The following is a 20,799-nucleotide window of genomic DNA, read 5'->3' as shown; positions in this document are numbered from 1 at the left end:
TTATATCTTACTTAAAAATCGATAATGATATAAGAAACTAGGAGTCTAGGGCAATAAAAAAAATACAAATCCAGTAAATCCTATTCAAAGAAAAGTGCAAAAATAAAGATCCAGTAGATCTAAGTTCCCACTAAACAAACAATTTTGAACATCAAACAATTAACAACGTTAATGATTATTGTAAAAAATAAAAATAATGAAATTTTGAAGAAAATTAACTACAAAAATTACTCAATTCTTCTTATAATCTAGTTCGTGACTCTAATATTAACTACAAAAATAGTAGGCAACGTTCATTTGAGATAATCTAATCAATATATTGTATAATTTAATGGATAACAAAGTAAATCAATTTGAAATAAGAATCGATATTAGAATTTTTCTATAAGCTCGAAAAAATATCTTTGGATCGCATTAAAATTTACGCGATGAAAGCATTAATCAAGACAAGTTGGTAGAAGATCGAGTTCAAAATAAATGGAAATTTGTTTTTGACTTCTCGTAAGATCTATGAATAAATCGCAATTGTAATGAAGTGGATCAAGCTAAGTAAAGATCTAGCTACAAAGAAAGCATATCAAGTTAAGTTTAACACTGTCGATACTTCTACAGCTGTAGATCTCAATTGTATAATCGTTTAAACATCAAACTCAAGCATTAAAAGAGACAGATGACAGATCGGTGGATTTTGAAGAAAAATGAAAGCGAAGATAAAAATTTACCTCAGTAAAATGAAAAGAGAAGGCGAAGAAGTTCAAGAACCTGGAGAAACAAGACGGGAAGCGAAAAGCACTGAAGAACAGAGGCCAAAGCTGCCTGTTTGCTGGGTTTCGGCTTCAGCCCGAATTAATCCTGCGAAAAGCCAGATCTGTACAACCACTGGATTTGTTTCGAGTATTACAAATTTGGAAATTGGATTCAAATCCATTTTTTCGCCCTTGATTGGTCTAAGTGATGAACATGCACCATTGCTTCTTCTTCACTTTCAAACGGCTAATGTCTAAAACATGGCAACGGTTGTAGTTTTTGGTCAACCCGACCAAAAAATATACATATTTCACCAAAATTAGACTTTATCTTAAAATTTTATATCATCCATCGACTCAATCTGAAAAATATATATCCTCTACTCGACTCCTATACGATTTCAATTTTTAGAGTATAAATTCAACTCGACCATATCGGATATAAAATAAAAATTTAATTAAAAAATAATAAAATTTAAAAAAAATTACATTATTATCCTCCTATCGAAGTTTTTTCACTATCTATCCGAACATGAACCCGAACATAATAAGACCCTATAAAAATCTGTCCCGACCCAATTCGAATACGACTTAAATAAAAAACAGATCTTATTGAGTCGGATTCAAGTTAAATTGACATTGAAGAATAACATAGTTATCAACGGATGAGATTTCACGTGCATAAAACAAAGTGGACCCCTTCCTCCCTATTCCAAAAGCCACGCGTCCACATCTTACATCCCGTGATTACTGCCGCGGTCTACCACTTCACCGGTAAAACAGTAAAAACAAGTGCAGTTAAAATAAGTAAGAAAAATGAAAAAGTATACTCCACAGCTCAAAAGCTTAAAAGTGGCCATTCCCATCTATCTCCTCCTCCACCATTCTTTCTCAAAACTTCAGCCTAATTCAGCTAAAATGCCACAGTCATCTTTGCCACCAACGCCGCCATCTGCGATGGTCATTGTTATCTTCTTTCTCTCTTCCGCCGCTTTGCTTTGTGAATCGAGGTTAAGCTTAGATTACTATTCCAAAACCTGCCCCAGTTTCAACAAAATCATGCAGGAAACCATAACCAACAAGCAAATCACCAGCCCCACAACGGCCGCCGGAACGCTCCGCCTTTTTTTCCACGATTGTCTCCCCAACGGATGCGACGGTTCAATTCTCATTTCCTCCACCGCATTCAACAAAGCCGAACGCGACGCCGACATCAACCTCTCCCTCCCCGGAGATCCCTTCGACCTCATCGTCCGAGCCAAAACAGCCCTCGAGCTCGCCTGTCCGAACACCGTATCCTGCTCCGACATCGTCGCCGTCGCCACCCGTGACCTCGTGACGATGCTCGGCGGATCCTATTATAACGTCTACCTGGGTCGTAAAGATTCACGGTCATCATCGGCATCTTCGATAGAAGGGAAGTTGCCGAAACCCAGCATGGGTATGCCACAACTCATCAACCTCTTTGCTTCGAGTGGGTTCACTGTTCAAGAAATGGTGGCCTTAAGCGGCGCACACACGATCGGCTTCTCTCATTGCAAAGAGTTCAGCTCGAATATCGGCAATGATACCCACTACAATCCCAGATTCGCTCAAGCATTGAAACAAGCTTGTGCAGGTTATCCAAATAACCCAACACTCTCCGTTTTCAATGATATTATGACCCCCAACAAGTTCGATAACTCGTATTATCAGAATTTGCCAAAGGGTTTGGGGCTTTTGGAATCAGATCATGGATTGTACAGTGATCCAAGAACAAGGCCGTTCGTGGAATTGTATGCAAAGGATCAAAACAAGTTCTTTCAAGATTTTGCAAAAGCCATGCAGAAGCTAAGTGCTCATGGGATCAAGACTGGGAGGAGAGGAGAGATTAGGCGCAGGTGTGATGCTGTTAACTAACCATTTTTAGCTTGTTAATTATAATCTGAGGTTGCTAAGTTAAAGTTTGGGTTGATTTGAAATCATTTGATAAATATTTATACTTGTATTGGTTTGTATCAATTGTTATATCGCCAGGCTTAAATTTGTATACATAATTACTTCATTCTGTTTTCTGGGTTTCAAAGTTTAAATCTTGGAGTTCTTGCGTATTTTAATTAGTAACTTTCAGCCTAGTGGATCGTGGCAATGGAAACAACAACGAAATCAGCTGGAAACATGCCTTTTCTTGTGGGTTTTGGGAATTGGTGATGTTTGATTGTTCAAGTTACATTTTGCCATTTCCCATCTGCTACCATGTGGGGTGGTTCATTTCTTGAAATGCAGAGTTTGAAAACTTATATTTGTATATTTTCTCTGTATGTTCTCAGAGTTCAACAACTTTTCCTGCTATTCAAGAAAACACTTTTCCTGGAAATCAGCCTTACTTTAGATGTTGATTTGGTTTGTTACTCAAAGCTTTAAAACTATTTTGAGGATGGGAACTTCACTGAAATTGGATATTTCTTATCATAGGTTTAAAAAAAATTGTCTAAATTATATCTTTGTGAATCTAATCTTTTAAAGTAAAAGTCTAAATGTTTTTAAAGTTGCAATTTAATGTCAATCTTTCCACGGCAGTTGGGAAAAATCTATCAACCACTTCAAACGTGACACAAAATGCATTTATAAATTTTTTAAAATTTCTTTGTAAAATAACTTAATCATTAATATTAAGAAAACTTATAATTTTCTAACATCTTACGAAAAAAAACTTCTAATCACAAAACCCATTATAGTCGTTAGCCAACACCGTCATCTTTGAACGTTTACTTACATGTGGTCGGATCTCACAATCGTCCTCTCTTTTCTCATTACCCCAATCCCGTAAATCTTTAAACTTAAATCCTTAAATCCATCTAAACTCTAAATCCATAAACCTTTAATAATCAAATCTCTAATCTCTTTCCACTCAGGGTGCTCTTTCCTTCCGTCGACGAATTTTCGAAGGAAAGGAAAGGGGCAACTAGATGAGGAATGGATTAGAGATTCAGAATAGGGATTTGGTTATTGGATATTTAAGGATTCAAGTTTATGAATTTGAGCGACGACAAAAGGATGACTTGCTATAGGGGTTCGATGACAGGTGAGTTGGTGTTTAGTGGTGGTAACGGTGGTCGTGATCGATAACTGTAATGAATTTTGGGATTGAAGATTTTAGGGTATTTAGGTTACTAATTTTGAAGTTTTTTGTGAAACATTGATTAATGATGAATTTTAAACCATTTTTTATGATCTTAATAAAATTAACCTTAAAATAATAGTTCTAAAAATGTTAAATAGCTATTTTAATTTTTTTTAAATAGTTAAAACAAAAAATAATAACAATGCCAAAATAAAACCAATGTGGAATAGACAGATAACTTAGATGTTTGGATATATCATTGAATAGAGTGTTCCATAATCAAATTGTAAAAGGCGAAATAGGGCTGACACTGCACCGACAACCAATTAAAACACTATAACTTAGCAGACAACAACTTTGTCTTGTATACAGGGAGATAAAAAACTTGGTTGCAATTCCTTTTTGATGCTAATGCCAGTGGCTATGATACGCGTGCCGACAACATATAACTATACAACAGCTCAGCTTCTTAATTTCAATGGGTTAAAGTAAATAATAATCACTCAGTCTCAGTGCATCACAATACCTGACATCTCTACTATCTTGTTTGATACTGGTATTGACATGTAATATGAATTTACCTTTGATAGTAGATTTTTATCAATGATTTATTTTATTTTTTTAAAAGATAAATATTAATGTGAGAAAAACATTTAGGAACTTGAGATGAACTTTATAAGAGTACTAAACTCCTCTTCTGATGTAAGTAAATAATAATATAAAAAAAATACTGAGCCCAAAGTGTCGATAATTGTTTGGAGTAGTGAATACTAAATCCAGAGATGGGCTGAAGTAACATTATATAGGCTTGGGCTCAAGTTTAACCCATTAAGGTAACCTTTTATTTTAGAGAATACGACAAATATTATAATTTTCATGGAACTCATCACCTCGATTTAATAAAAAATAATTTTTATTTAAACTCATCAATATAAGATGACGAGTTTCAAGAAAATATAATTTTTTACTAAAATTTATTATATCAAAATAAAAAAGTTTAAATAAAAGAATTTTTTAATTAAAATTTGTTACATCTATTTTTATATAAGGAACGTGGCGTATTTTAATTGGATCATTTTATCACCCGCAAACTTTCTAGTAAGGATTGTGCCGTTTTGTTGGAAAGAATAAAGGACAAACTGAATCAATGGTCCAGCAAAAAGCTTAGCTTTGGAGGGAGATTGTAGCTAGTCAAATATGTCCTCTTTAGCATCTTTAATTTTTGGTGTCGGCAGCTTGTCATTCCTAAAGGAGTCATCAAGGATATTCGAGAGATTATGTATGCGATTTTTCTGGAAAGGTTGTGACGCCTCAGCTAGAGGAGCCGTGTGGGCTGGGGTCAGATCTGATCTTTAAAATCCTAGGGTGGACTAGGACTTAAAGACCTTGCTCTTTGGAGTAAATCTTGTTGCTTGCTGCTAATTATGAACATCCTGGCTAATGAAGGTTCTCTGTGGATCGCCTGGTTACAAGCTTATTGCTTTAAAGCTGAAAGTTATTGGGAGGTTGGTTGTAAGCCTCAATATAGCTGGATTTTAAACAAATTACTGAGGTTGCGGGATGATGAGAGTAAACTGTTTTCTCCCAGTGCAAATTTGAGCCTGATAAAAAGCAAATGGATTTGGGATAACATTAGAATTAGCAGGGAGAAGGTGAGTTGGCATAGGATCATTTGGTTCCCTTCCCACATACCAAAATTTTCCTTAATTTCGTGGATGGTCATCCTCGATAGGCTGTCAACTAGAGACCGACTTATTCGTTTTGGTGTGGTTAATGATGATGCTTGTGTTGTTTGTGGTTATAGTATGGAATCACGCAACCATTTATTTGCAGATTGCTCATATGCTAGGAATGTTTGGAATGCTGTCCTGGGGCTATGTGGGATTCATAGCATTGCTGACAGTTGAGACCAACGTCTTAATTGGCTGGTTGTGAGTCTAAAGGGTAAATCGCTTCGAACAAGAATTTTAAAGTTGGCCTAGACTGGTTTTCTGTATCACATGTGGGAAGAACGCAATTTCAGATTATTCAGGGGTCTTTCTCGATTAAATGAGGATACTGTAAAAAGAATTAAGGAAGCAGTGAAAATTAAATTATATAGCCTTAGTTTACACATTATAAATGATGGTAATAGAGACATGTACATAAACTGGGGACTGATATAGATTGAGATTGTTCTCTTATAACAGCTTTGCTGCATTTTCTTTGGATGGAATATAACTTAATTATCAAAAAAAAAAAAAAATATTGGCTAAAACGAAGTTTCCTTGTCCCACCCAAAATTATAAAGGTTGGCTTTCAACATGGAATTGGTTACCCGACAGGCCTTGGCTTACTCCCCAAGACAACCCCTTTCTTATATATCATCTCCCCTCCGACCTCTCCCTACAATGACACAATTCTGATAAAATCTTTCATCAATGGCCGGAGGAACAGAAGCTTTTCCTGATCTCGGAAAACATTGCCAATTCTCAGGTTGTCATCAATTAGATTTTCTTCCTTTCAAATGCCAAGCTTGCCGTAAGGTACCCCTTTTCTTATCCTTCTTTCTTTTTCCTTTTGTTGATTGACGAACTTTAACGGATGAATGCTCGAAGCATGCAAATAGGTTAAACCCAGATTCATATTTATGTTTACATTCATGTTTCTGATGTTGGCATTAACTTCTGTATTAATAACAAATCCGTGCAGGTGTTTTGTTTGGAACATAAATCGTGCAAGTCTCACGAATGTCCGAAACTGGAACATAACAGCAGGAAGGTGATTATATGCGAAATCTGTTCGACTTCGATCGAGATAACAGGCAAAGAAGATCAAGAGAAGATGATATTGGAGAAACATGAGAAATCTGGGGATTGCGATCCAAGGAAGAAGAAGAAACCAACTTGCCCTGTTAGGAGGTGTAAGGAGACATTGACATTCTCTAACAGAACCGTTTGCAAGGCTTGCGGATTGGAGGTTTGTTTGAAACACCGGTTTCCGGCCGATCATGCTTGCAAACAGGTTTCCTCCTCTGCACCAGCGGCGGCTAGAGGAGGTTGGAATGACAAGTTCTTGGCAGCGTTTAATCTGAGGAATGGCAAAGATTGTGGCAAAAGCGGGCGGTCTTCATCATCAACTACTCCATCCTTAAAAGCCTATTAGGACTTTCATGGTTTTTCTCTTTTATTTTCATTATTAATGTATCAATTTAATGAAAAGGAATGAATATCTCCATAGCTTTAATCTTCTTTCTGATATGTTGTGATCATTGACATCTTAAATGTTTGATTCTTTGGCTCATCAATGAACTCTCCAAAAGAATTCCAAAATCAATGGCAACAAATAAATCATTATTGACGCAAAGAGCTTAACTATAATCCAAAAGATAAACTAATTTATCCCCTATGGACAACAAGTATACATATAGATTTGACCTCGGTTTCATTTTTCTTCTCTTTAGGGGGGCCAAAAACAAGTTATGACTGTTTAAGAAGTAAATTTTGAAGTGTCAAGCGTTACATGTTGGCCGTTGTTTCCTTGATTTCTTCCGATGTGCTGGTCTGCATATAGTGAAGAAAAATATGCACGTTGTTAGAGAAAACACCACAAGAAAATACTGATATATACAAGATGCCCATCAGCTATGTTGCTCCGACTCTTTTCTTTTAGTATCCGTATTCGACACCCATGTATGAAGTATATCTAGACATGCGTATAAGATATAATCCTCCAGATGCATGCAAAATTTCAAAACAATTGAATGTATCCATGTTAGACTCCTACTTGTATTCAACATTCACAGTCAAGTCTAAGTAGCATAGCTTGTAAGCACAGACGAAAGTAATTAGTATCCACAATATAAACCTGATCCTGACCAGCAAAGTCGTTATCTCGAGTGAGAAAGAGCATGCAATGACATTCTTTCCTGTCAAATAGTTGTGGAAATTGAATAAGAGAGCATAGATTAGATTAAAGTGACTGACATATTAGCTGTAGGTTCATGAAAACTGAAAATGTCCGAGTGCCAGCGGTAATATCATTGTTCTCGAGCTGCATTCAAGAAACCAGCTTTTGTACCTTATAAGGCAACAGCCTCGATCAAAGACATGTTTTAACAGTTAACCTTTAATGAGCCAACCGTAAACTTTCAAGGTTCAACACATTAAACAATTGGCTTGTTAAAGAAAGTGCATAAACTAGGACATACCAAAGTATTTCTTAATTGTCTTGTTTTCAAAAGAGAGTCCCCAGGAGTCGTGGAGCATAGATTGATTAAGTTGTTTATTTTTATATCTAAAAAAATGCTTAGGGGAGAGGAAAAGTCACGTCCTTTAGGATTAGCTTGAATGGCGTTTGTTAACAACCTCAACCGGAGAATATCTAGGAGAACCCTTCGGGAATTTTTCGATCACCATGGGAGGGTTGTCAGAGTTTACATTCCTGCAGTTAATAACAAGCTCAGGTATAAGGACTTAACTTTCACATTCGTTCTGTTCTCTGCGGAGAAGGATATTTTCAACGTCTTAAGAAGGTTAGATGGGGTGAAAATTGATGGAAGGTGCATATCTGTGAGTAAAGCAAAGTACCAGAAAAGTCGGGAAGAGTTGGTGCTGCGGACGGAGGTTTTGTCAGGCCCTCATGGGGAAGGAGATAGGAGAAGGAAGCTAAGGAGAAGTTGTGGCTCATCTTCAGGCAGTCCGAGAGATAGAAGAACGTACAAAGAAGTCATTGAAGGCAACTTGGCATCGGAACAATTGAATAAGGAGGTAAGATCAACAATAGAGACCCTCCAACATCGGTAAGACTCGATCGTTTCTTTATTAGTAGTGATATTACGAGAATTTTCCCAAGTCTTTTACAGAGGATTCTACCAAGATCGCGCTCTGACCACAATGCCATTGAATTGGCAAAAGAAAAGGATAGATGGGGTCCTAAACCTTTTCGTTCGTACAATTACGTTCTGGAGGATGAAGGTTTTGTAAAAATGGTGGATGAAAGTATCAACAGACTGGTGATGGGGAACAATCGTAGGGGAATCCTTAGCGTTCTTAAGGGTACTAAAGCTGAAATGAAAAAATGGTGGGGGAATAAAATTGATAGGATCACAGCATCTATTAGTGAACTGGAAAATAAAATACATACCTTAGAGATTCGAAATCAAGTGGGAGTAGTAACTTTGGTTTCACAGGAGATTTTGGGGAAGTTAAAGCAAGATTTGTGGTCTTTGTACAAGATGGAGGAAAGTATTTGGCACCAAAATTCAAGGGCGAAATGGGTGAAGGACGGTGATCGAAATTCTAGGTTCTTCCACATTTGTGCTTCTAACAGGAGAAGAATAAACACAATTAAGGAACTGCGTGTTCAAGGAAAATCAGTTTCGGATCTGGATCAGATTAAGCAGTTTGTTCATGATTCTTTCAAAAAGGCCTACAACAACTGTCTCTCTCTAGAAGTGGAAGGGATGAACCTAATTTTTTCCAAGATATCTACTGAGGAGAGGACCTTTCTGGAAAAACAATTCTCGGAAGCTGAGGTTTGGGAAGCAATTGCTTCGTCGGATAGCAACAAAGCTCCGGGCCCTGACGGTCTGAACATGAGATTCTTTAAGAAGTTCTGGCCTAACCTAAAAAAATTTATTATGAATTTCTTACGGGATTTTTTCTTAGGAAAGAGATGGGAGAAGGGGATTAATCACACCTCTGATCCCGAAGAAATCCTCCCCGGAAGTGTTGGACGATTACAGACAATTAGTTTGGTTGAGGTTTGTACAAGATCTTATCCAAGGTTTTATCAAGAAGATTGAGGTTATGCATCGATCATATTATAAGCTCCAATCAGTTTGCCTTCATCCCGGGTAGACAGATACTCGATTGTTCTTTTATCGCCAGTGAAGGTATAAATTATTGGAGGAAAGGTTTAAGAGGACTAGTTCTTAAAGTAGATTTTAGGAAAACTTATGATTCAATTGAGTGGCCCATCTTGATCCATGTTATGAAGGATTTCGGTTTTGGAGATCGTTGGATCTCTTGGATTTATAACTGCATCTCAACTGTTTCTCTTTCAGTACTGGTTAATGGGTCACCTACGAATGAGTTCCCAATGGCTAGAGGACTTCGTCAAGGATGTTCTCTCTCGCCACTATTATTCAATTTGGTGGGTGAGATCCTAAATTTGCTGCTTTCAAAGGCTGTGGAGGAGGGGTTGTTCAAGGGTTTTCGGGTGGGAAGCCAAGGTAATTCCTACGACCTAACCCACTTGTAATTTGCCGATGATTTAATTATTTTCTGCAGAGCCTTAAGAGGTGAAATTGTCAATGTGGTTAGGATCTTGAAAGTGTTTGAGATAATGACGGGTTTGTAGATGAATTGTTCGAAGAGCAGATTGTTTGGGATTAATGTTGATGATGATACTTTGGGAGAGTTGGCTGCGGCGACTAACGTTTCGTTAGGGTCCTTTCCCTCGGAGTATATTGGCTTGCCCCTCGGATCAGTAAGGAACTCTAAAGTTTTATGGGATCCGGTAATAAAAAAGTTTATGATAAGTTAGCAGGTTGGAAGGCTAACACTATGTCTTTAGCTGGTAGGTTGGTACTTATAAAATCTGTGTTGTCTGCCCTTACAATTTATTATTTATCGATGTTCAAGTTACTGGCTGCTGTGTGCACGAAGTTGAACTTGATTATGGCAAGGTTTTTATGGGGCAGAAGCGAGGAGAATAATCGTATTCATTGGGTAAAGTGGAGCACCATATGCTCACCTAAGGAGTGTGGCGGTTTAGGAGTTCCTGACCTAAATTTACTAAACCAAGCGCTACTTGGAAAATGGGTGTGGAAATTCGGCAGTGAGTCGGATTCGTTGTGGAAAAATGTAATAGGCAGTAGATATAATTTGGATCCTTGGTCCTTATTTTTGACTAATCACACTTTCAAACTGGCCTCGTGGTTATGGAGAGGGATTGTTGAGAATTGTACGAAAGAAGACAGGTTTGGAATGTGTTATCAAAGCCATATTAAGTGTCGACTGGGAGATGAGAAAGCTCTTTTGTTTGGCATGACCACTGGCTTGGCAATATCCCTTTGAAGTCTCAATTTCCCATAATTTTCTCCCTCGCTGAGTAAGAATGGGAAGATAGCAGATTATGGAAGCGTTAGTTCAGCAGGTTGGGTTTGGAATATCCGGATGAGAAGGAACCTAGCGGATTGGGAACTAGATCAATGGGTAAACTTAATGACTCTATTATCCATTATGAGTCCTGTTTCGGATGCTAAAGATGGTCTGATTTGGATGGGGAATGGTGAGGGATGCTACTCAGCTAAATCTGTTAGAGCTCCTGTTCTTAGTAACGAGGGAGATTGGCATTGAGGGCTAAGCTACGTTTGGAAGGGACTAGTTTCTCCAAGGGTGGAGACACTGTTGTGGCAAGTAGCTCTTCGGAAGGTGGCGGTTAAATTGGAGCTGGTCAAAAGAGGGGTCACAGCGGTGGAAAATGTGCTTTGTCCTCTGTGTAAATCGTGCCCCGAAACAGTCTCCCACCTGTTATTTCCTGTGTTATATCTTGGGGTCTTTGGAATCATTTGATTAGTTTTTGGGGTTTATCAGTGGTCCTTCCGGAGAATCTTATTTCCCTCCTGGAAGAATGGGATAATTTAATTCCTAAATCTAGATGTGGCCGTTTATCCCGAGGATAGTTATCTGATCAATTTAGAAATATAGGAACTCATTGGTTTTCGACAATGGATCAGATGATTCTATTTCTTTATACTTCGTAGCAAGTTTTCGTTTGGCCTCCTGGTTTGTAGCTAAGTTCCCTGTTTCTAGATTGAGTCTGGATCCTTTGATTTGCGATCCCTCACTAGCAGATTCAAGTCCATTGTGGAGGCAGCCTGCTGCTCCTTCTACTTCTTGGTCTCCTCCTCCAGGCTATTACAAGGTAAATGTTGATGGTGTTGTTAACTCGGATTGGGAAATGGTATTGACGGACTGGTAAGATATTCGTGTGGTCAAACTTTGGGCTCCTTCTCGGGCCCTCCATTTTTAGCAGAACTAAAGGCTGTTAGAGAGGGTATTATCGTTGGAACTTCGTCCAATGGTTGCAGATTTGGTCGACTAATTTTGGAATGCGATTGTAGCAACACTGTTATGTGGATAAAGGATTTGTCAGGGTGCCCTGCTCCTTACGTTAGTTTAGTACAAGAGATAGGTTCTATAATTCGTAGAGATGATATTACCATCAAGGTGATTAGTAGGAGCGCTAATTGGGAAGCTGATGACTTAGCTAAAAAGAGAATAGGATAGTTTGGGTATGGTTGAGGCTTTATAGATATAGTTGTTTCAGGGTTTGTAAGGTTTTATGTTTTTGCAAGGTTATTGTAGATTATCTATTGTATTTTGGGGATATTTATGTCGATTTTATAATAAAATGAGGTACTTTTTTCCCCTTCTGCTTTTTACCAATCCTTACAGGAATTAGTAATTATGAAGTGGTTTTTAATGAGATCTCCAATACTTTCAACAACAAAAAAGTGTCCCCTTGGAAAAGAGAACTATAGCTTGAATTCTTCATTGTACGACCACAAATGCAAGAAACATAGTGTGCTGAAAGTCCGTTGGATCCATCTCAATCACGAGTTTAAAGTTATGTTCGTAATTTCAAATAATAGCTATCTAGTTCTTCAGGACTGTGTTATCGCTTTAGAAGTTTTCACTAAGTCCATAATCAGCATAACAACGCAGCTAATATTTATAAGGGACCTCAAAAGGTTTTATACCATATAACAATGGCCATAGACGGCTCAATTTAGATAGGCACTAATCTTCTATGCTTTTCTAGGATGAATCGAAAGACCTTTCTACTTTCCATACAACTTTTGCACTTAGACAAAGTTGCGCGAGGAATCTTCATAAAATATGTTGCAACAATATATTTACCTCTCCCTCATCGGAACGCATGGACAGTTCCAAAAGCCCTGACTGACCTCGGCAGCTTTGTCATCATAATGCCTGTAATATATTGGAATTACACTTCAATGCTTGCAAAATCTGATATATCTATAAATACCAAGATATGTGAGCGTAATAGGATGAACTATTCCGAACAAGATTCAGAGATAATGAGGGGAAATGTTTACCTACAAGGGCAAAGTGGCGCACCCAATGAATCTTTATGCTCAGCCAATCCCTGTTAAAATATCCAAAACGAGCTTTTTTTAAATCCCATTTTCAGATTTTTTTTGTGTATAATATTTTGAACAGACGGCGAACCAGATAGATAAAATAAAGAATAAGAACTAGGACATGATTTGCACTCTCCTCAAGCAGTTAGATTTCATTAAAAAAAACACAATCTCAATCAAGGCATAGATGGTTGAAAAAGTTGAATATGGCAACATAGTAATTTTATTGTTGTTCATGAATATACATGTTCTGATCATTCCATCCATTCTTTGCAGTTTGCATGCAAACAACTGGAAACTTTTTAACTCAAATTACTAAATATGTTGAGCTCTAAATTCTCAGATAGTACGACTCAATTTGACGAGTTGAACTGAAGATTTCCTCACTAGTTTAATCTTAGAAGGCAATATTCAATTCCTTTCGGTAACAAATGAGGTTCTGCTTGGAAAGGCCTCGGATCAAATACTAAAGAATGGAGGACTTTTTCTAATTATCCCTCCCAATACCTCACTTAAACAAAGCCATAACTAGGTACATATACAATTTCTTTGCTCAAAGAAATTTTCAAGAGACGTGCTGAAATGATCTGCTGAAAAACTTCATGTATACCTGAACTTAACTATAAAAGCAGTGCTAGCAAAAAACTAAAGATAATAAAAAACCAATCAAAGCCATAGTGTTTCGTTCAGGTTTTTTTTCTTTTATCGAAGGTCAACAACTAAGACTAGGGTAGTGTGTTCTAAGTTCGTCCATGTAGTTGGAGGATCTGTGGAGATTCACATCCCGATCTGTTATACCCGGATATGCAGCGGACATAGGTGTTGGACACAGATTTTAACAAAAATGAAGAGTCAGAGCAGCATAGTAAAAAAGAGTACCTTGATTACAACGAAGTCACTCCCTTATCCATATAGAAATAAGTTCCTGATCGGCGTGCATATTGTTATGAGACTTTCCTCATTATCTCCACAGATTTCTCCGATGGTTCCACTGAAATAGAAATCCGAAAGACCATAAAGAAAATTCATCAAAACAATGGGCAAACTTTTAACTCAAAAATTTCACAACCCCATTGATTAACAGCAAAAGAGAGCAGAATCACCTCTCGTTTCTGTTCACCTATTTATCTAATCTTTATTGTTCTTTTATAATATTGAGATTCCTTGTTTTTTTTTTGGTTAAATATCCATTGGTTCTTTCTTTACTCTCCAGTTTCGACTGAATCAGATGGATCATTTGATTTTGAGAAATATATATATATATATATATATATATATATATATATATATATATATATATATATATATATATATATATATATGTATTTGGGACTTAATGAAAAATTTTATAAATTTTAAAGGAGATTTAATTTAAAATTGAAATATAATAAAAATTTTAAAAGGAGAAAATTAACAAGTTTAAATTTTTTTTGAAGGATAAATTGTTTGATTTTTCAAAATTTGGAAGGTTAGGGTAAGAATAAGCATAAGATTTAGACTTGATGAGTTATAATTCAATTTAATTCAATAAAATTATTTTTTTTAAAAAATTCAGGTTGCATTATTTTGGAGATAAGCTTAGGTCATGTTAGGTCGTGTCGTGTTTAGGTAAAAAATCTTTGACTTGATCTTAGATAATAATATAATTATATACTATAAATTAAAGAATAATTGCAACAATGTCTATTACTACATTTTTTTAATTAAGTCTCTATTTTATCAAATAAAAATAATATATGTATATATATATTTGTATCGAGCCGAATCGAATTAGGTATAAATTTTTATTTCAAAAATCAAAATGAATTTTGAATAGAATGAAATCTCTCTAAACTTGACTCAAATTAGATAATAAGTATTTGATAGTATAAAATTCAAATCAAGTTTAGATATAATAAAAACTTGACTTAATCCGAACCATTTACATTCCTATACTAAATCTCTTTGGCTTCCAATATGATAAGTCTATAATAAGAATAAAATGTACAATTTACACGTATTCACATATGGTAAAAATTAACTTATTTCATAACTAGTATTTAGATTAAGACTCTAATTTAAAATTTCAAAAAAAAAAAACCGAAATATAAAGATTAAATCAATAAGTTTTTCAAAATATAAAAAATATTAATTTAAAAGTTACAGTTAGTGATATTAAAATACGTTAATTTACTATTCTATAGAAGAATTTAACCTAAATTTAAATAAAATATAATTTTATATTAAACATAGATTCAAATAGAAGTACTGATTCGAATGGGCAAAACTCACGACATAATGCATTCAAAAAAAATATTTTACGAGATGATGCATTGGCCAGATTAATTGCTCGAATGGGGTAAATTCTACAGTGACAGCATAGGTCGCCATGCACGCCCGACGTCTTTATAGGTCGCCATGCACGCCCGGCGTCCTATAAGGTCGCCGTGCACGCCCGGCGTCCATCATTCTTCGCCCGGCGTCCATCATTCTTTGCCCTCTGCTTTGGTTCTTTGCCTGTTGTTGCTCGCTGATGCTGCTTTGGTGCTATGCATGGGCCATGCACGAGGCATGGGATAGGTCGCGCTGCGCTTTGTTCACGTGGTCTGATCTCGGCAAACCTCTGCATGGGCCATGCACCAAGGATCGGTTCATGCATGGGGCAGTCGGGGCGACCAAGGATCGGTTCTATCGTAGGTTGCCATGGCCGGCGACATGGTAGGTCGCCATGGAGTCTTGACATGGTAGGTCGCCATGGAGTCCCGGCGACATGGTAGGTCGCGAGTCCGGCGACACCGGCGACATGGTAGGTTGCCATGGAGTCCCGGCGACATGGTAGGTCGCCATGGAGTCCCGGCGACATGGTAGGTCGACATGGTAGGTCTGCATCATCATGCGAGATTCCTGCATCGCAACCAAGCTTTAACCCTATCACTCATGCATGCATTGCATCCATAGCTAGCTGGGAGATTCCTGCATCCGTAGCTGCATGCGTTGCATCCATAGCTGTATCATTGCAGCGTTAATTTAGCTGTTAAATGCAGCAAATATTGCTGTTTAATTGAAGACTTTCAATGCTCAATAGTTATACGATTCAATCCTAATATTATTTTATTCAATAGTCAAATTTTAATGACTCTGTACAACAATTTTTTACTTTATATAAATGATATGGGGTTTAGGGTAGAAGCAGAAGCAGAAGCAGAACCAGGAGCATAAGCATAAGCACATATAAACTTTGCCGAGAGAAAGAAAAGGAAGAAGAAGAAAATAAGATAAAGGATCAAACATAGTTTGTGAGGTAATTTTTTATTGTTTAATTTAGTTTATTATATGAAATTATTAGTTTGTTAGTTTAGGGTTTAGGGTAAAACTAAAATCTAGTTAATTAGTTTGTTAGTATAAATTATTAGTTTCTTAGTTTAAGTTATATATTATATTATATAAAAAATTAGTTAATTAGTTTATTAGTTTAAGTTATTAAATATAAAAAAATATTAATTAATTTGTTAATGTCTTTAAACATATATTATATTGTTCATTGAAGTTGAAGTTATATTATAAAAAAAATTAATTAGTGCTTAATTAGTGTGTTATTTGATAGTAATGATTTAGTAATGATTAGTAATAATGAAATTATTATTAATTTTTAATGATTTGATAGTAATGATTTAATAATGATTAGTAATAATGAAATTGTTATTAATATTTAATGATTTGATAGTAATGATTTAGTAATGATTAGTAATAATAAAATTGTTATTAATATTTAATGATTTGATAGTAATGATTTAGTAATGATTAGTAATAATAAAATTGTTATTAATATTTAATGATTTGATAGTAATGATTTAGTAATGATTAGTAATAATAAAATTATTATTATTTTTTAATGATTTGATAGTAATGATTTAATAATGATTAGTAATAATGAAATTGTTATTAATATTTAATGATTTGATAGTAATGATTTAGTAATGATTAGAAATAATGAAATTGTTATTAATATTTAATGATTTGATAGTAATGATTTAGTAATGATTAGTAATAATTAAATTATTATTAATTTTTAATGATTTGATAGTAATGAATTAGTAATGATTTGATAGTAATGATTTATTATAAATATGTCGAATTTGTTAAGGTTTGAAAAAACTAGTCTACTTTCAATATTAAATTTGTAACAAATAACAAACTAGTTTACAATTGTTGCCGATGTCGGGGTGTTGTTGAATGATAATGTTGGGGCGGACGTCTGATGCGTTGTGGCCGTTGCGGTTACTCAGGAGTATGATACTCATCCTCCTCATTCGTTGGGGGCATTTGAACTGACATGTGTTCAAAGTCATACGTCGACGAAAACATGGGAGAGTAGATGGATGCATCAGGCTGCACAAACTCTGGTATGTATGCATTGCCGAACGGTTGTGGTGCGCTATTATCCACATCGGTCATTTCCGCTTCAGGTTGTTGAGATGAACTCCCACTCCCACTTAGTAGAGAGTATTCAACTTTACCAAATCTTTTCTTAAACCTCAAAAATTGTCGCCTCTCTACAATTGTTGTCAAGAATGGCTTTCCATTATCCAAAAAATAAGCAAGGTAAGCCGAAGTCTCAAAATTAAAGTCGTCGTCTTGAATGTCGTCAAGAGTTGGCATGAATGAAGCCCTATTATTCCAAGCATTAATGTAGGTTGCATGCTTCTCAACCCAATTAACATTTTCTTTACGACGACCATCAAATCTGTGCAGCTGGTCATGCGTCTCAACCCAATTCACCTGACGACGACCATCTAAGATTTGGAGGAGGTCATGATCCCATGGACTCCGCGGAATAGGTTGGTGGAAGTGGAATTGCCTCAACACTCTATCCCCAAATTGGATCTCAACAAACGCAAAATTGATCAATGGTGTAACAACACACCAATATTGAAACCCATCTAAAATATCGTGCGGTATCAACGCAAGTATTTCTTCATTCATGTATGGTCTCCAATTAAACTGTAAAATTACAAAAATAATAAAATTTATTTAAATCAAATAATATAGTTAATTTAAATAATAATTAAAAATAACAGATTATACATACCTTCTTTTTTGCCTTAATGTCGATCTTCAGCCTGAACTCTTTAATGTTGTTGTGCACCAACCCCGTGCCTTCAATTTTATGCCTCCATCTGTATATCAATCAAAATAAAAATATGGTCATTTTTATTTTATAATTAATATTTTATATTAAAATAGAGAATTCATATTACCTTCCGGCAAGCGGAAAGTCAACCGCAGTTCAACTAATCGGTGTCAGAAACGGAAGTCTATGCCAAGCCCATGACTGTAGCAGCAACATACATCCACCGATTTCTGCTGTATTATTATCATTCACGACTAATGACGCCTTGCACATCTCACGATACAAGAACGCCAATATCGCCGATCCCCAGCTATATTGCCTACTATTCTCAAAATTTCTTAAAAATGAAGATATTGAGTGTGAACATAACTACCAGATTTATCCGGCATTAAAATACCCCCAATCAACTGTAATATATATGCTCGTGTTGCATATATAATTTCGTGCTCCGTACTATTTGGTTGAAGCTGAAATTCATTCTTCAACCATGACAACCTCACACGCCACCCTTTACACTTTGGTGGTACGGGCGTTTTCTCAAGAAACAAGCTACAAAGTTGTGCCACATTATTAAACTCATGTGACATTACCACTGGCATCCCATTTGTTTGGACCCCGAGTTGCAATGCCACATCCTCCAAAGTTATCGTACATTCGCCACACGACAAATGAAACGTGTGCGTTTCTGGTCTCCAACGCTCAATCAAGGCATTGATCAAACCTGGGACCAACTTGTAATCTCGCACAAATGTTACATACCAAAATCCAGCCTCCTGCAAGTTTTCTTCTATCAATCTGTGTGGCTTGGGCACTTTATGTAGCCGAAGACGAAGGACTCGCTGCTCGTCCTCCTACAATTAAATAATGTAAAACATTTATCACAATCACCATAAAATAATATTCAAATATTTATTAATTATAATTCATTAAACAAATATTTTTTCACCATTATTCCCAAATGACTTGAAATATGTTCATTGTCAAGTCTCAGCAGTGGAATTTGGTCAGCCATTGGAATGAATCTGTAAAAAAAATTAAACAACAGCATTTAAAAAATCATTTAATATAATCTAGTGTTAAGTAACTAACTAACTAACTAATTTACAACCCAACAAAATTTTTTTATATAATAACTTATAATATAATAAACTTATAAAGTAACAAACTAAACTTTTTAAAATATAACTTAAACGTGAATTTTCTTTAAACAACTAATAAACTATTCTTTAATATAACTTCAACTAATAAACTATTCTTTAATATAACTTAAACTAATAAAATATTTTTTAATTATAATTCACTACTAAAAAACTAATTAACTAAATTTTTTATATAAAATAAATTCAACAAATCATATGGCAACTTAACTATTTAAGTAACACAAACTAATTACATATTTTTATATATAACTAACTACAAACTAACTAATTAAGTAAATTTTTTACCCTAACCCTAAACTAACCCTAAACTAACAAACTAATAATTTAAAATAATAAACTAATTTAAATTAAATAAAATGAAAATTTACCTCGATGTTTGCTTGCCGGACTCCCTTTCTTCCTTTCCTTTCTCTCGACACTCTTCTCCCTTTCTTTCTTATGCTTCCTTAACCCCATATCATACCCCCTATATATTAAAGGGTCGGCTGCCATGCACCAATAATTGAAGAATCATGCCATGCACCAATAATTGAAGGATCACGAGCCGTTGATTCTCGTGGATTGCAGCAATAATTGTCGCATGAAGCAGCGAAAATTATGCTGCAATAATGCAGCGAGCAGCGAGCAGGCGACCATGCAGCGTGGAGTAGGGGCCAAAGACAAGGTCGCGAGCAGGCAAGCATGCAGCAGGGGATGTCGTCGGGCGTGCATGGCGACCTAGGAGGTCGCCGGGCGTGCATGGCGACCTAGGAGGTCGCTGGGGGTGCATGGCGACCTATGGTTGGGTTGTGCATGTCCCATGCACACGATCATTCCCATGCACACGACCCTCGTGCACACGACCTGGAATGAACACGACCCTCGTCGGAAGCCACGTCGTAGGTCGCCCGGAAGGCATGGCGACCTACGGCCTCACTGTTGATTTCGCCCTATTTCAGCAAATAATCTTGCAAGAACGTTATTTCGTGAATTATTTATTTTTCGTGCATTATATCGTGAGTTTAGCCGATTCGAATGCATGAAACCCCATTCAATGTTCAACCCACCATGCATCTATTGGACTTGAAATGACTTTGGTCTTTGTTGATCAACAAAATAACACTACTCCAAGAACATGCTTATGTCTCAAACTTCAGTTCAAAGTCCTCGTTAAAAATTTCTTAAACCTAGTCGAAGAAAAAGAGTACCTTTGATGGTATAATAAAACAAAGAACGAGAAAACCTCGACAAAAACAGTTCAAGACAAATAACAGAACCACCCAAAGATTAATAAGAACTAATCAACTTCCACAGGTTCCTGATTTCTACTTGTTGATTCACTATAAACAGCATCAACATATAACATCCTATGCACCACTTGTGGAGACCAGAAATACGTGACAGTATTTCTCCCCTATTATACTAAAACTTTAGGTTAATTACCTTGAGATCGTTCCACAGTTTATAAATTAAATTAGACGCCATATTACAAGATTAATTAAAGTTAAATTCCTATAAGATTAATTAAAGCATGCATGATTTGGAGA

General features: G+C 36.0%; 3 protein-coding genes across 3 annotated transcripts; 2 read left to right on the top strand and 1 right to left on the bottom strand.

Annotated features, from left to right (window-relative positions):
• Window positions 1–1,586: 1,586 nt before the first annotated feature.
• On the top strand, window positions 1,587–2,797 carry LOC120118618 (peroxidase 31-like). Its single transcript, XM_039138640.1, has one exon. It carries the CDS (start codon window positions 1,665–1,667, stop codon window positions 2,643–2,645), a length of 981 nt encoding a protein of 326 aa, XP_038994571.1. The 5' UTR covers window positions 1,587–1,664; the 3' UTR covers window positions 2,646–2,797.
• Window positions 2,798–6,228: 3,431 nt separating this feature from the next.
• On the top strand, window positions 6,229–7,081 carry LOC120118619 (zinc finger AN1 domain-containing stress-associated protein 12-like). The gene is made up of 2 exons (XM_039138641.1): window positions 6,229–6,374; window positions 6,541–7,081. The coding sequence occupies exons 1-2, from the start codon at window positions 6,270–6,272 to the stop codon at window positions 6,991–6,993; spliced, it is 558 nt and encodes a 185-aa protein (XP_038994572.1). The 5' UTR covers window positions 6,229–6,269; the 3' UTR covers window positions 6,994–7,081.
• A 160-nt stretch (window positions 7,082–7,241) lies between these two features.
• Window positions 7,242–19,729, bottom strand: LOC120118350 (ferredoxin-thioredoxin reductase catalytic chain, chloroplastic-like). Its single transcript, XM_039138402.1, has 6 exons — window positions 19,642–19,729; window positions 13,883–13,905; window positions 12,959–13,008; window positions 12,759–12,830; window positions 7,696–7,756; window positions 7,242–7,391 (listed from the first exon to the last, which is right to left on the bottom strand). The coding sequence occupies exons 1-6, from the start codon at window positions 19,727–19,729 to the stop codon at window positions 7,347–7,349; spliced, it is 339 nt and encodes a 112-aa protein (XP_038994333.1). The 3' UTR covers window positions 7,242–7,346.
• Between the last annotated feature and the right edge of the window lie 1,070 nt (window positions 19,730–20,799).

The sequence above is a fragment of the Hibiscus syriacus genome, unplaced genomic scaffold (assembly GCF_006381635.1).
Source record: "Hibiscus syriacus cultivar Baekdansim isolate YM2019G1 unplaced genomic scaffold, ASM638163v2 tig00110328_pilon, whole genome shotgun sequence".
Classification (NCBI taxonomy): domain Eukaryota; kingdom Viridiplantae; phylum Streptophyta; class Magnoliopsida; order Malvales; family Malvaceae; genus Hibiscus; species Hibiscus syriacus.
Note: the sequence above shows the minus strand (reverse complement) of the source record. Positions and strands in the feature narration are given on the sequence as shown.